This window comes from Aotus nancymaae, unplaced genomic scaffold, assembly GCF_030222135.1.
Source record: "Aotus nancymaae isolate 86718 unplaced genomic scaffold, 86718_ANA_hifiasm-v0.15.2.pri h1tg000046l, whole genome shotgun sequence".
Classification (NCBI taxonomy): domain Eukaryota; kingdom Metazoa; phylum Chordata; class Mammalia; order Primates; family Aotidae; genus Aotus; species Aotus nancymaae.
The window spans coordinates 20,021,338-20,035,091 of record NW_026988460.1 but is presented as its reverse complement, the minus strand read 5'-3'; the positions used below and the strand labels follow the sequence as shown (position 1 = coordinate 20,035,091).

At 44.1% G+C, this 13,754-nt stretch overlaps 1 protein-coding gene across 4 annotated transcripts in view; it reads left to right on the top strand.

Moving 5' to 3' along the window:
• The window catches only part of SRGAP3 (SLIT-ROBO Rho GTPase activating protein 3), a 255,614-nt gene that overhangs the window by 109,332 nt on the left and 132,528 nt on the right, over nt 1–13,754 (top strand). For all 4 annotated transcript variants that reach the window (XM_012471183.2, XM_012471176.2, XM_021675291.2 and 1 more), the window contains exon 2: nt 10,743–10,935. In XM_012471183.2, the coding sequence (XP_012326606.2) occupies nt 10,743–10,935 (193 nt within the window). The remainder of the gene's footprint in view (nt 1–10,742; nt 10,936–13,754) is intronic.

Genomic DNA, 13,754 nt, shown 5'->3' with positions numbered 1-13,754 from the left:
TCAGGCTGTGAACTCAGCCAAGTCTGATCCCAGATCCAGCTCTTGGCATAAATAGGCAGCGCCCAAAAGGCCTGTGTATCAGGGCTGAGAAGGTAATGAGACTTGAAAAAGAACCCCATTCTGGGGCAGACTCCCCAGGAACTGTGGGGATCAGGGATAGACCCAGGAAGCGCCTGGCAGAGTCTCCGGAGGACTCTGGCGTCAGACGGGCCCAGGTTCCAATCCTGTGATTCAGGCAGCCCCTTTCCCTTCTCTTAGGCCTCAATTTCTTCATCTGTAAAAGGGCGTGACACCCATTGCCTCCTCTAACGTGGTGTTATTTAATAATTGAGGATGGCCGCTGACCGGCCTGGCTTGGTAAAGGTTAATAAAGGATGTCCTGATGTCACTGTTAGGGGTCCTTGGACGAATACAGGAAAGGGAGAGGGAGAGAATACAAGGTACCAGGAGCTGGCTCCGGTCTGCGAAGAGGGAATCTTGAGACGACTTCAGAGCCCGCTCTCAGCAACCCCAGCGGCTGCACACGGTGCGCGGGACGGGCAGCGCGCTTGGGGTCCGAGCCGGCCACGGTTGCCATGGCAACGGCATGCAGCGGTTGACCCCGGCCCCACAGCTGCTGCCCCCACGCCCCCGCCACCAGGCACTGGAGGCATGGATACCGGGGTGGGGGTCCTTGGGCCACGGGGAAAGCCACCTCTCGATTAGGAGGAAGGGTGGCGATGGGGAGCCCGTGCCTGGGCTGTGCGAGTCTTTTGTGCAGAGCCTAGAGAAAGGAGCTAGGGCTGCAGGGAGGGTGTGCTGGGAAGGGGAACCAGGGCACAGAGGCTGGAAGAAGGTGGCCGGTGACACAGCCCTTCTTGTGGGGCTGTGGACGCGGGGCACGAGATGGCATCTGGGAAACACCTAGCTCGGTGCCCAGCGTGCCTGGTGCTCACAGTCCGTGACTGCAGCAGCTGCCATGGCTCATTTCTTGCGACCCTGCAGTGCCCCAGGCACCACGTGCATACCACCCCTGACCCTTCTAACAACCCCAGGGGTAAGGTATTATTCCCCATTTTACAGATGAGAAAACAGAGACTCAGCTGAAGCCACTTCCCCAAAGTTGAGAAAACCAGATTTGGAGCCTAGGCTGGCTGTCCTTAGAGTTTGTGAGCGCATGCCCTTCCACTGCGCCATGCCGCCTCTGTATAGATGCTGTTCACTGAGGGTCCACCAGGTGCGTGGCACATCACGTGCATTATTTCCAGTCTGATCTTGGCAACAACCCTGCAAGATAAGAATAGTTACTTGCGCAATAATAATAATAATAATAATAATAATAAAAAGAATAGTTGCTTGCCTTTTGCAAATCGGGACAGCTCAGAGAAGATACTGAGTTGACTGCCCAAGGCTTCACACTGCGGATCCGGCAGAGACAATAATCAACCCTATGAGAGTGGCTCCAGAGTCCAGGCTCTTCCGGGTCTATCCACTGGGCCACATCATCTCCTCTAGCGCTGGGTTGGAGGGCAAGGGACCCCACGAGGATGCTGGGTTTTGGGCTGGGAGCAAGGAGACTGAGTCTCCATCATCATGTTTACTTGGGGGAGGGGTTCGAAGACTCCATTACACTGCTCCAGTTGGAGACGTTGTGCACAAATTCGGAGTAATAAGATAGTGCCATTCCTGCCTTTCAGGACCATATTTGCCCTTTAAGGAGATGAGAAATGGCCACAGAAAGAAGTTATAATACACAATAATCATAGCTAAACTTTATAAATCCTCTAGTGCAGTGCTGTCCCATAGAAGTTTCTGCAGTGATGGAAATATTCTGCACTGTCCCGGATGGTAGCCACAAGCCACATGTGCCTTTCACACTTGAAATTTGGCAAGTGCAACAGAGGAATTAATTTTTTATTTTAATTAAGTGCAAATAGCCACATGTGGCTAGTGGCTACTGTGTTGGACAGTAGGGTGCTAATATATGGAAAGCACTATGCTGGGAACTTCGTTTGCATTAAAATGTATTATTCTCACAACAATATGAGGTAGAGATTATTATCATCCCCATTTGACAGAGGAAACTGAGTCCCCGGTTGCCCACCTGAGCATGTGGCAGGGACAGGATTTGAACCAACGGGCAGGTGAACCCAGAGCCTGCTACATTGTGCTATGAAGCTGAAGTTTCTTTCCTCAGAGGAGGACCTGAGGTCAGGGTCACAATGCCCTGGAATGCATAGAATGACATGCAGGCTGGTGCTCTGTGTGGATGGCACAGAGATGACCATGGGAGGTGGAGACAGGAGGTAGAACAGGACATGATCCTTGAAAGAGGAGGCAGCAGGACCCCCAGAGAATGCCCCTGACTTGGGCATCGAGTGCTGTGAGTTCCTGTCTGCCTGTTACTCTTGGTTTGAGCCCTTTCTTGATGGTCCTGGGCAAGTCATTTCCCCTCCCTGAGTCTCAGTTGCTTCATCCATAGAATAGAAGTGGCAATACTACCAGCGTCATAGGATGTCACAATAATCAGATGTGATTGTGCATAGATGTGATGAGATGTTGGCTGTAACATACCAGGAGGTTCATGTTTATCAGCTCCTAAAAATTTACACTGGGAAGGTAGCAGCTGCCCCTGTGGAGCAAAGGGAGCAAGTGCTCACTTGATTTTGGTTTTTAGGATGTATACAGACTGTGAGTGGTGCTTCGCCTTCCCAGGAGGTGCCAGAACAGTTACTGCATTTTCAAGACAGGGTCCAAAGATTAGAATTGGGCGGGGTCTTCCCAAAACTACATTTGAAATTGCTCTTTGCAGTCATACCCTGGCCCCTCTTACTAACCCAGGAAAGCTGTCTGGAGGCAAGGGGCCGAGGCTTGCGAGGGCAAGTTATTGGCATTCCTAACAGGTCAGACCTATTTACCAGAGCTATAGGATTTGCATTGGGTTTATCTGCCTTTTCTCCTTTTTTTATGATGAAAAATTTCAAACATTCCAAAAGTAGAAAGACTAGTATAATAAGCCCTTTCCTGATACCTAGCACTAAACCAAACTTCAGTGATTAACTCAAGGCCAGTCTTGTTTTACTTAAAACCTACCACTCTCCATCTCCAAACCCAAGGCTATTTTGGAGCAAATCCTAGCATGTCTGCTTTTAAATAGTTCCTACTCTCTCCTAAATTTTTCATCATAGTATAAATTGGTAAAATTTCAAGGGAGGGCATTTAGCAGTCTTGATATCGTTACGTGATTTTGCTTTAAGAACTTATTATACAGATGATACTCCTGCACATGTGCAGAATGAAGACTATATGATCATTCATTCCAGCATTGCTGATGATAGTAAAAGATTATAAACGATCTAAATGTTCAGCAGAAGAGACTGGCTAAAAAAAATTTACAGTGGAATTCTAGGGTGCTGTAAAAGGAATGAGGAAGTTCTTTATATAATGATATGGACTGATCTCCATATGTATCCTTTTTTGTTTGAGATAGAGTCTTGCTCTGTTGCCCAGGCTGGAGTGCAGGGGTGCAATCTTGGCTCACTGCAACCTCCACCTCTTGGGTTCAAGCAATTCTCCTGCTTCAGCTTGCCAGTTAGCTGGGATTACAGGCGTGTGCCACCATGCCCAGATAAGTTTTTTTATTTTTGGTAGAGACAAGTTTTCGCTATATTGGCCAGACTGGTCTCAAACTCCTGACCTCAAGTGATCCACCTGCTTTGGCCTCCCAAATTGTTGGGATTATGGGTGTGAGCCACTGCACCCGACCTCCAGGATGTATTCTTAAAAGAAGAAGATAAGGTACAGAACATTGTGACTAATATGGTATAATATGTATAAAAACAGAGGAAATAATATATTTAACATTCTATATATGTAAATTCTATATATAGATATTCTAATATATAGATATATAATATAAAATATAAATAATATGATATATATAACATATATAATATGTTTTAGATATATGCCATTATTTCTGGAATGAGGTACATGATCACGGTAGTTTGGTTGTCTTGCTAGAGAGGTACTATGTGACTGATAGACAGAGATGGGAGTGAGACTTTGCATACTGTTTCTACCTTTTCAGTTTTGTACATAGTATTTTTAAAAATCCCTGGATTTCCTATTTAAAAATATAATTCCTGTATTTCTGTAAGCCTAAAACTGTTCTAAAAATAAAGTCTGTTAATTTCAAAAAGGGTATTTACCCAAATCAGTTGAAAACACGTCCACACAAAAACCTGCACACAGATGTTCATAACAGCTTTATTCATAATTAGCAATCAACATGTCTTTCGATAGGTGAATGAATAAACTATCTGTGAACTTTATTCCATAACATGGAATATTATTTAGTGATTGAAAGGAGCTACGAAGCCACAAAAAGACATGGAGCCCTACATACATATTGCTTGGTGAAAGAAGCTACTCTGAAAAGTCTACTTACTTTATGATTCCAGCTGTGTAACATGCTGGGAAATGCAAAACCATAGAGACAGTAAAAAGATCAGGGGTTGCCAGGGGTTAGGTGAGTAGGGAGGAAGGATAAGGGGAAGAATAGGTGGAGGATGAGGATTTTTAGGGTGGCACAACTATTCTGTATGATACTGTAATGGTGGACACATGACATTAGACATTGGTCAAAACCCATAGAATGTACAACACAAAGAGTGAACCGTAGTGTAAGTGACAGACTTTGGTTAGTAATAGCTATCAGTATTGGCTCTTCAACTGTAATAACTGCACTATGGAATGCAAGATGTTAATAATCGGAGAAACTGTGCAGGGGAGAGGGGATATATGGGAACTCTCTGTAATTTCTGCTCAATTTTTTGGTAAACCTAAAACTGCTTTAAAAATAGCTCATTAATTTTAAAAAAAAAGAGAGAGAATTCCTAATTACCTTTGATCTGAAGAATCTCCCTACTTGCTGGTGAGGTTGTAGCTGTGAGGGGCAGTGGGAAATTTGAGGAATCTTGCTCTCCATAAGGTGGGTCACATGGGCTGTTTGCCATGGGTGGCAGCCTGGGTGCATGCAAAGCGATCTTTAGTGAGATAGTTGCTTGACGAGTGAGAAGGAGTGTTATGGGGATAGGTAGGAAGACTGTATATTCTTGGGCTTTGAATGTCAGAGGAGTTTGACTTTGATCCTATAAGCAATGGGGAACCATGGAGAATTTTACTATTACTAGGAGGGTGACACAGGGAGATTGGTGCTTTAGGAGACCTGAATTGAAGGATCAGTTCTTACTGCTGGGCGCAGTGGTTCACACCTGTAATCTAGCACTTTGGGAGGCCGAGGTGGGTGGATCACTTGAGGTTGGGAGTTCGAGACCAGCCTGGCCAACATGGTGAAACCCCGTTTCTACTAAAAATGCAAAAATATTAGCTGAGTGTGGTGGCACGCATTTGTAGTCCCCAGCTACTTGGAGGCTGAGGTGGAGGATAACTTGAACTGGGAAGGTGAGGTTGCAGTGAGCTGAGATCATGCCACTGCACTCCAGCCTGGGCGGCACAGTGAGACTCCATCTCAGGAAAAAAAAAGGAAGAAAATAATTAATTCTTTCCCTTCTCTGAGCCTCATGCCCCTGTCCATAAAACCAAGAGGCTGCACCAGGCAATCAGTGAGGTCATCTTCAGCTTTCAGGTGTTGAGTTCAAAGCCTGTCCCAACTTTCCAACCACTGTCCCTCCCTGCCCTATCCCCTTTTAATTTTTCTGCCACTCAAGGCTGTGTTATGGCTGGAACTGTCTCCCCAGGGGGATGTCTGCTGAATGAAGTCTGTGCCTTGGGAACAATTCTGTTTTATTTTATTTTATTTTTCTCTCTTTGAAATCTTCAAGGAGAAAACTCAAATCTGTGCCAGCTCGTAGGCTCCTAGCAGCAACTTGGATGGGAATTAGAAATAACGAGATAGGTAATCAAATGCCCTCAGGGCTCCAGATCAGAGCAGCCTTCAGAGGATGCTCTGCCAGGGTCATTTCCTGCTAGAAAGACTTGATTCTGAGCCCTGCAAACTGCTGGAGGGTTCCATGCACGGCCTCGCCTGGGAGGCTCCAGCTGGTTGTATGAACTGGGGGAGGTTGCTCTGCTCCTTCCAAATCATCTGCTGTCATCACGATGTGATTTATCAGCTTTTCCTCTAAAATATGAGAATGTTGTCTCCTGATTATGCTCTGTAATGGAGGAAGGCAGTGGCTACAGCTTTTCTAATAAATAATATCTCTTTAGATCACCATCTTGTTACAACAAGAATGCAAGAGGTTGAATACAGATGGATTAAAAGTGTCTTTTGTTTTGTTTTAATACGGAAAACAAGGATAATTCATGAAATACAGACCAAGAAGTTCCTATAGGAGCCTCGGTCTAGTTCTATTATCATGTTAAGAGCATTGTGGTAAGCTTCTGAGGGACTTGGGTTTGATTGCTGGCTCTGTTAGCGACTTCCTCCTGAGCAGCCACTTCCTTGTCTATGGGGAAAAAGTGGGGAAACACTAGTAGCACTCACTGCATTGTTATACTTTTGTAACTATGTGTTGATATGACAAGGCTTGGTCTGGTGGGTGTGATGGTACCTCACTACAATTCAGTTCAACAGGTAGAGCACCTAAGAGGGGACCTGAGTAGTTTGTTAGAGTTTGGGGAACAATGTGTGACCTTGGATGAGTCCCTGATTTTGGTTTACATAAAGCCTTGGTTTCTTCATCTGTAAAAACCATGCTATTATACATCCATGTTGAATGTGTGTGTGTGGGGGGGGTTGAGTAGTATTATGTGTAGTATGTTGTGTGTTTTGTATGTATGTGTGATATGGTGTGAGTGTGTGTGTGTGTGTGTGTGTGTGTCAGCTGAGGCTCCCATAATCACAACATTTAATGCACTTGGGTAAAAGCACCTGCTAATGGGAAATAGTAGGCTGGGCATGGTGGCTCATGCTTGTAATCCCAGCACTTTGGGAGACTGAGGTGAGCAGATCACCTGAGGTCAACAGTTCAAGAGCAGCCTGGCCAACATGGTGAAACCCTGTCTCTACTAAAAATATAAAAATTAGCCAAGTGTGGTGGCTTATGCCTGTAATACCAGCTACTTGGGAGGCTGAGGCATGAGAATTGCTTGAACCCAGGAGGCAGAGGTTGCAGTGAGCCGAGATGGTGCCACTGCACTCCAGCCTGGGCAACAGAGCAAGACTCCATCTCAAAAAAGAAAAAAAAAAAGGAAATAGTAGTTTGCTATACAGATATTGATATCCTGATGACCTATTATGTGCTGGGAGAATCTACCCTCAGAGTTTGAGGAGATAAGGCAGAGATGGCATGCATACATGAAGGAATGAAAACTAACAACAAAATACCCAAACAGAACAGCACTAGGCAATCTGAGATTTACTGTACATGCCATGGGAGTTCAGAAGAAGGTCACCAGGGCTGGCAGCCTAGGACTTTCTGGGAGGAGCAGTGCTTCATGTGGGCTCTGAAGCAGTGGTTTTCAACTTTTTTTTTTTTTTTTTTTTTTTTTTTTTTGCTTATCTACCCTCTGCATGAACTTTGGGAACAAAAATATCTCTTCTGCTTCATACATTTCAAGTTGACATGTAAAATGTCTCATTCTTTAGTTTGTGCTAAATAAAATAAAATATTTTGTTTTAAGTTTGGTTAGTTACAAAGGATATAATTTTGGCCATGTTTTAAATATTGACATTGTAGTGTAGCATTATACCATACCACTCTCTTAAAACTGTATCAAAATGTTGCGGGGTAGGATGGGTGGGGTGGCTTACCTCTTTAGTCCCAGCTACTTAGAAGGCCAAGGCAGAAGGATTGCTTGAGCCTAAGAGTTGAAGACCAGCCTGGGTAACATAGAGATCGCTGTCTCAAAAAATTCTTGAAAATTTATCAAATAGAAATGAATATAGCAATTTTTAATTTTGTCTTTTTATTGAAGCCTCACTTTCATGTAGTAGAATGCACAAATATTAAGTGAGCAGTTCAATTAATTTTTATCAGTGTCCCTACCACCCACATCAAGGTGTGGAACATCTCCAGTATTCAGAAGGCATGCTTATTCCCTCTCTCCATCAATACCCATCAAAGGTGACCACTTTTCCAGCCTCTATCACCATAAACTAGTTTTGCTCAACTTCATTTGTTCTGGCTTCTTTGATAAACACAAGGTCTGTGGGTTTCGAGCATGTTACTGTGGGGAGCAGTAGCATTCCTTTTTCATTGTTGTATATTATTCCACTCAATATCTCACATTCAAAAAATCCATTCTATGACATTTAGGGTTATTTCTAATATTTGGCTATAAAGATACTATAAGTATTCTTGTATATTTTTTTTTGGTGAACATAGGCACTGATTTTTTTGTGTGTATGTATCCATGAGTGAAATTGCCTGGTCATAGAATAATACCATAATACATTGGTTTCTACCATCATCCATCAAAAATTACATGAACAATTCCAATGTTTTACACTGTTCTTTCTTTGCCTTCTTGAACTCCTAATTCCCTTTCACCTGCTTCATAAAATTTAATCTTAACATATTTTATGTTTGAAAGTCTTAAGATTATCATCCTTTTTTAACTCTATGTATGTATGTAAACTGAAATGGACATTTCAATTTTTTCCTTTAAACTCTAAGGATCTTCCTTTTATATTGTTTTGTGTATCATTACAGTGATCATTAATACACAGTTTATCAAAATAACATTATTATTTTAATAATAATTTAAATATTATTATTTTAATATTATTATTTTAATAATAATATTTAAATAATAATATTATTTAAATAATAATTTAATAAACATTTGACAAATCATTAAACATAACTTTGCATGGGAAATGCTTCTCACAATGAGATGGGAGGGATGGTTGATGGCAGTGCTTCTCAAACTTTAAGCTGCACAAGGACCACCTGGGAGATCTTGAGAAAAATGCAGATTCTGATTTGGATAGTATGGGCTGGAGCCTGAGACTTTACTCTGCAGCTTTTTTAGCTTTATTAAGGTATAATTGAAATGCTTCCAAAATGTATACATTTAATTTATGCATCTTGATGAGTTTGGATGATTCTGTGTTTCTTTTTCCTCCCTCCCTCCCTTCCTCCCTCCCTCCCCTCCCCTCCCATCCCTCTTTTCCTCCTTCCCTGCCTTCCCTTCCTTCCTCCCCTTTCCTTTCCTTCACCTACCCCTGCCCCTGCCCCACCCCTACCCCTCCCCTCCCCTCGCCTCCCCTTTCCTACCTTCCTTCCTTTTCTTTCTTTTTCTATCTTTTCCTTTTTTTCCTCTCTTTTTCTTTCTTTCTCCATTCTTTTCTTTCTCTTATAGGAGTTCCCTGTAAGCATCATGGTATGGTCATGGCTTACTGAAGCTTTGAATTCCTGGGCTCAAGCAACCTCAACCTCCCAAGTAGCTGGGCCTAGAGGCGTGTGCCACCATGCTCAGCTAATTGCTTTTTAAAATTTTTACTAGGCATGAGGTCTTGTTTTATTATGTAGGCTTCTGCATTTTTAACAAGCCCACTGGTGATGCTGATGCTGCTGGTCCATGGACCACATTTTAATTTTTTTGAGACAGAGTCTTGCTCTGTCATATAAGCTAGAGTGCAGTGGCACAGTCATGGCTCACTGCAGCCTGGACCTCCTGGGCTTAAGCAATCCTTCTGCCTCAGCCTCCTGAGTAGCTGGGAACACAAGCCCATGCCACCACCACACCTGGCTGATTTAGAAACCTTTTTTTTTTTTTTTTTTTTTTTTAATAAAAATGAGGTCTCCCTGTTTTACCCAGGCTGGTCTTGAGCTCCTGGCCTCAAGTGATTCTTCTGCCTCAGCCTCTTAGAGTGCTAGGATTACAGGCGTGAGCCTCATGGACCACACTTTGAGTAGCAAGGGTTTATGATCCCTTGATTAAAGGAAGATTTGCTAATACCAACTTTTCAAAAACATTTTTTATTATTGGAAGTGAATCTAACTTTGTACATTTATTTATTTATAAATGTATGGAGTCCAAGTGTAATTTTGTTACATGCATAGATTGTATGATGGTGATGTTTAACTCCAGCTTTTGAACTGTTGCCCCGTTGAGCAATCGGTATTTTCTGAAATGTGGTATCTGAGAGGTTCATACATGGATTCAAGGTAATTTAAAGTAGGACACATGGCCCTAAATAACACTGAAACCCAAGAGGGAAGAGCATGCCCTTCTCGGCCCTCTCTCAGTCCTGACTACACACGGAGAAAGTCACACTGCCGTTTTCCTTTGGTTGATAACAAGCCAGCAGCTTGGGCTTGGGGCCTTTGATAAACAATCATCTCTAGATAGAATTTTACAATGTTTTTGTTTTCATTGAATTATTTCCCAGGCTGCAAAGAGTCCTAGTTTTTCACTTTACTATAGTGATAGGAAACTTTGCATTTTAAGCAAGATCATCTCCATAAGAAAAGCGAGTCAATTCACTAGATCATATGGAAGAAATAAGAATGCTTGGGGCATGTGGATTTGGGAAAAATCATGGTGGTGACATGCAATGATTCACGTTTTGGAAACATTTGGTTAGACCAGTGGCAGAAAAGAGCAAGAGTGAAATCTTTGGGCCAATGCTCTGCCAAGCAAGGTCTGGGCTCTGGCTGAGCTCAGAGATGCTGTGGGTGGTGGTAGGAGGGAGCTGCCTGAATTGCAGGGCCTGGGCCAGCAGCAGAATGGACCCCAATGCCCCCATCCACCACCGGTCTCATGCTCCCACCCTTGTGTACCCGCAGAGATCCGTACGCAGCTGGTGGAGCAGTTCAAATGTCTGGAGCAGCAATCAGAATCACGACTGCAGCTGCTTCAAGACCTCCAGGAGTTTTTCCGCCGGAAAGCTGAGATTGAGCTCGAGTACTCCCGCAGCCTGGAGAAGCTGGCTGAGCGCTTCTCCTCCAAAATCCGCAGCTCCCGGGAGCACCAGTTCAAGTAAGAAGTTGGGTATGGGTGCACAGAAATGGGAGGCAGCACTGGAGTGGGTAGACAGTTGGTGGCAAAGCAGAAAGGAGGCTGGCCTCATTGGAGGCAGAAGGTATGTCTTCAAGGCCCTGGCTCTGCAGGTTACTTATACCTCCAAGTCTCAGTCTTCCTCACAGGTAAAGGGAAGCTAGAAAGAGATCCTCCGCAGAAGCTTCCTGAAGGGAAAAAATGAGCAACCCAAGAAGAGTGTTTGTCACAGACAATAGGTACTCGATCAATTATTGCTGTCATTATTATCCTACCAAGCACCAGCACTGAGCTAGCCTCCTGTGCCCTGATGAGACCCCTACCTCCCTTCAGGACATCCTGTCCCTATCCAGTTGTCTTTCATTTGGGTGTCAGCCAGTCTTCTTCTGAATTCCTTTAGCATAGTGAATTTTTTCTCCATGGAACTGATGCTCAAATATTCCTCTTCCTTGCTCCCCGGAGGACCTCCATACCCAGGCTCTTTCCCTGCCTTATTTACTTATTTATGATGCACAAACTATCCCCTGTCCTGATTTCTCATACCTCAAGCTCTGAGTTCATGGAGGCACCATCTGCTAGGGCACTGACTTGGCAGGCCCTGAATCCTCCAGCTACAAAACCTTCTGCACTTAGAACTCCTCAGCTTCAGCTCATTAAATGCAGGCAGGCAGGAAGCAGCAAATCTCACTTGGACTGTGCCAACCATGCAGGACTCCACTCGGCAGGTCCCCCTGCCAGCACTGTCTCTCTTTTAGCCATGCTCCCTGGACTCTCCCCTTTCCTTGGGTCATTTCTCCAGCCAGTGGCCCTCAACACCAGGAGACAAGTGACTTGCTTCATCTGCCCTGTTTCTCTCTCTCCCCCACCACTCTCTCTCTCTCCCCTACCCCATGTGTATGTATGCATGTGTATACACACACACACACATACATGTATGTATTTTTTTTGAGACAGAGTCTTGCTCTGTCACCCAGGCTAGAGTGCAGTGGCGTGATCTCAGCTCATGCAACCTCTGCCTCCTGAGTTCAAGCGATTCTCCTGCCTCAGCTTCCTGAGTAGCTGAGATTACAGGCACGTAACACTACACCCAACTAATTTTTGCATTTTTTGTAGAGACAGGGTTTCACCATGTTGGCCAAGCTGGTATTGAACTCCTGACTTCAAGTGACCCACCTGCCTCAGCCTCCCAAAATGCTGGGATTACAGACATGAGCCACTACACCTGGCCTCTATGTGTATATATATTTTAATTGTGACAAAGCACACATAATGTAAAATTGACCATTTCTATCATTTTTAAATGAACTAAGCACGTTCACATTGTTGTGCAGCCGTCACCACCATCTCCAGTGCTTTTTTCATCTTCCTCAACTGAAATTCTATCCCCATTAAACATGACCTCCCCATTCCCTGCCACGCCTTCCAGCTGCTAGCAACCACCATTCTACTTTATGTCTTTATGAATTCGACTGCTGTAGATAGCTCACATAAGTGCAGTTATACAATATTTATCGCTTTGTGACTGGCTAACTTCACTCAGCACAATGTCTTTGAGCTCCATCCCTGTGGTAGCATGTGTCAGAATGTTCTTCCTTTCTAAAGCTGGAGAATATTCCATAGTACAAATGGACTGCATTTTGTTTGTCTGTTCATCTGCTGGTGGACACTTGGGTTGCGTCCATCTTCCTGTCCACATTTTTTGCATTCCACTCTGGCCAGGAGCTCTCTTTCTTTAAACTCCCCTAAACCCCTCCCTTAGTCCGTGCCACAGCATCTAAACACTCACTTATGTGCCTTCTCTTGGCATGTGGGGATAAGAAGTTACTGCACTACACATTTGCAAATACCATGCTGCTTTTTCCACCCAATCTCTTCTATTCAATCTTTTGCTGCAGGAGGAAGCCTCTACTAATAATATTCACCCAGACACAGTCTAGACCCTTTCAGATACATCTTCTCATTTTTTTTTTTTTGCACATATATTTTGGAGAAAATTTGTACTTTTTTAAACAGCAAAGGTAAAATGCTCATTGTATACAATTTAGAAAGTACAGAAAAGGCAAAAATATCTTTCATAGTCCCACTACTCATAACCATGGCTCAAATTTTGGAAACTTCTCTCCCCTGTCCTTTTTTTTTGAGATGGAGTTTTACTCTTATTGCCCAAGCTGGAGTGCAATGGTGCGATCTCAGCTAGCTGCAACCTCTGCCTCCGGGGTTCAAGCGATTCTCCTGCCTCAGCCTCCCGAGTTAGCTGGGATTACAGGCATGTGCCACCACAGCCGGTAATTTTGTATTTTTAGTAGAGATGTGGTTTTTCCACGTTGGTCAAGCTAGTCTTGAACTCCCAACCTCAGGTGATCTACTCACCTTGGCCTCCCAAAGTGCTAGGATTACAGGCAGGAGCCACTGTGCCCAGCCTTGTCCCCTGTCTTTTAAGAATAAAAACAAGGACAATGTATTGAACACATTCACTGAGCACTTACTTTGATGCCAGGTGGATATTACTACTCCATCATAAAGATGAGGATGGTAAAGCTCTGAGAAAGCAGCTTGTCCAAACATGTCTATGAACGCACAATTGGAAAGAGACAGAACTGAACCTTGTACTCTTGTTCTGCCTCGTTGGCCTGGGATAAGAAAGAATCTAGTGTAGCTTGAGAGTATCTGTGGCACCTGGACTCTCCCTGAAACCACAGGCACAGACATCGGCTCAGAAACCCATGACTCTGGCTGAGTGGCCACTGGAGCCACCACATCTCGGCCTCTCCTCAGAGGCAGACAGGGCCGTCTCCTGCCCG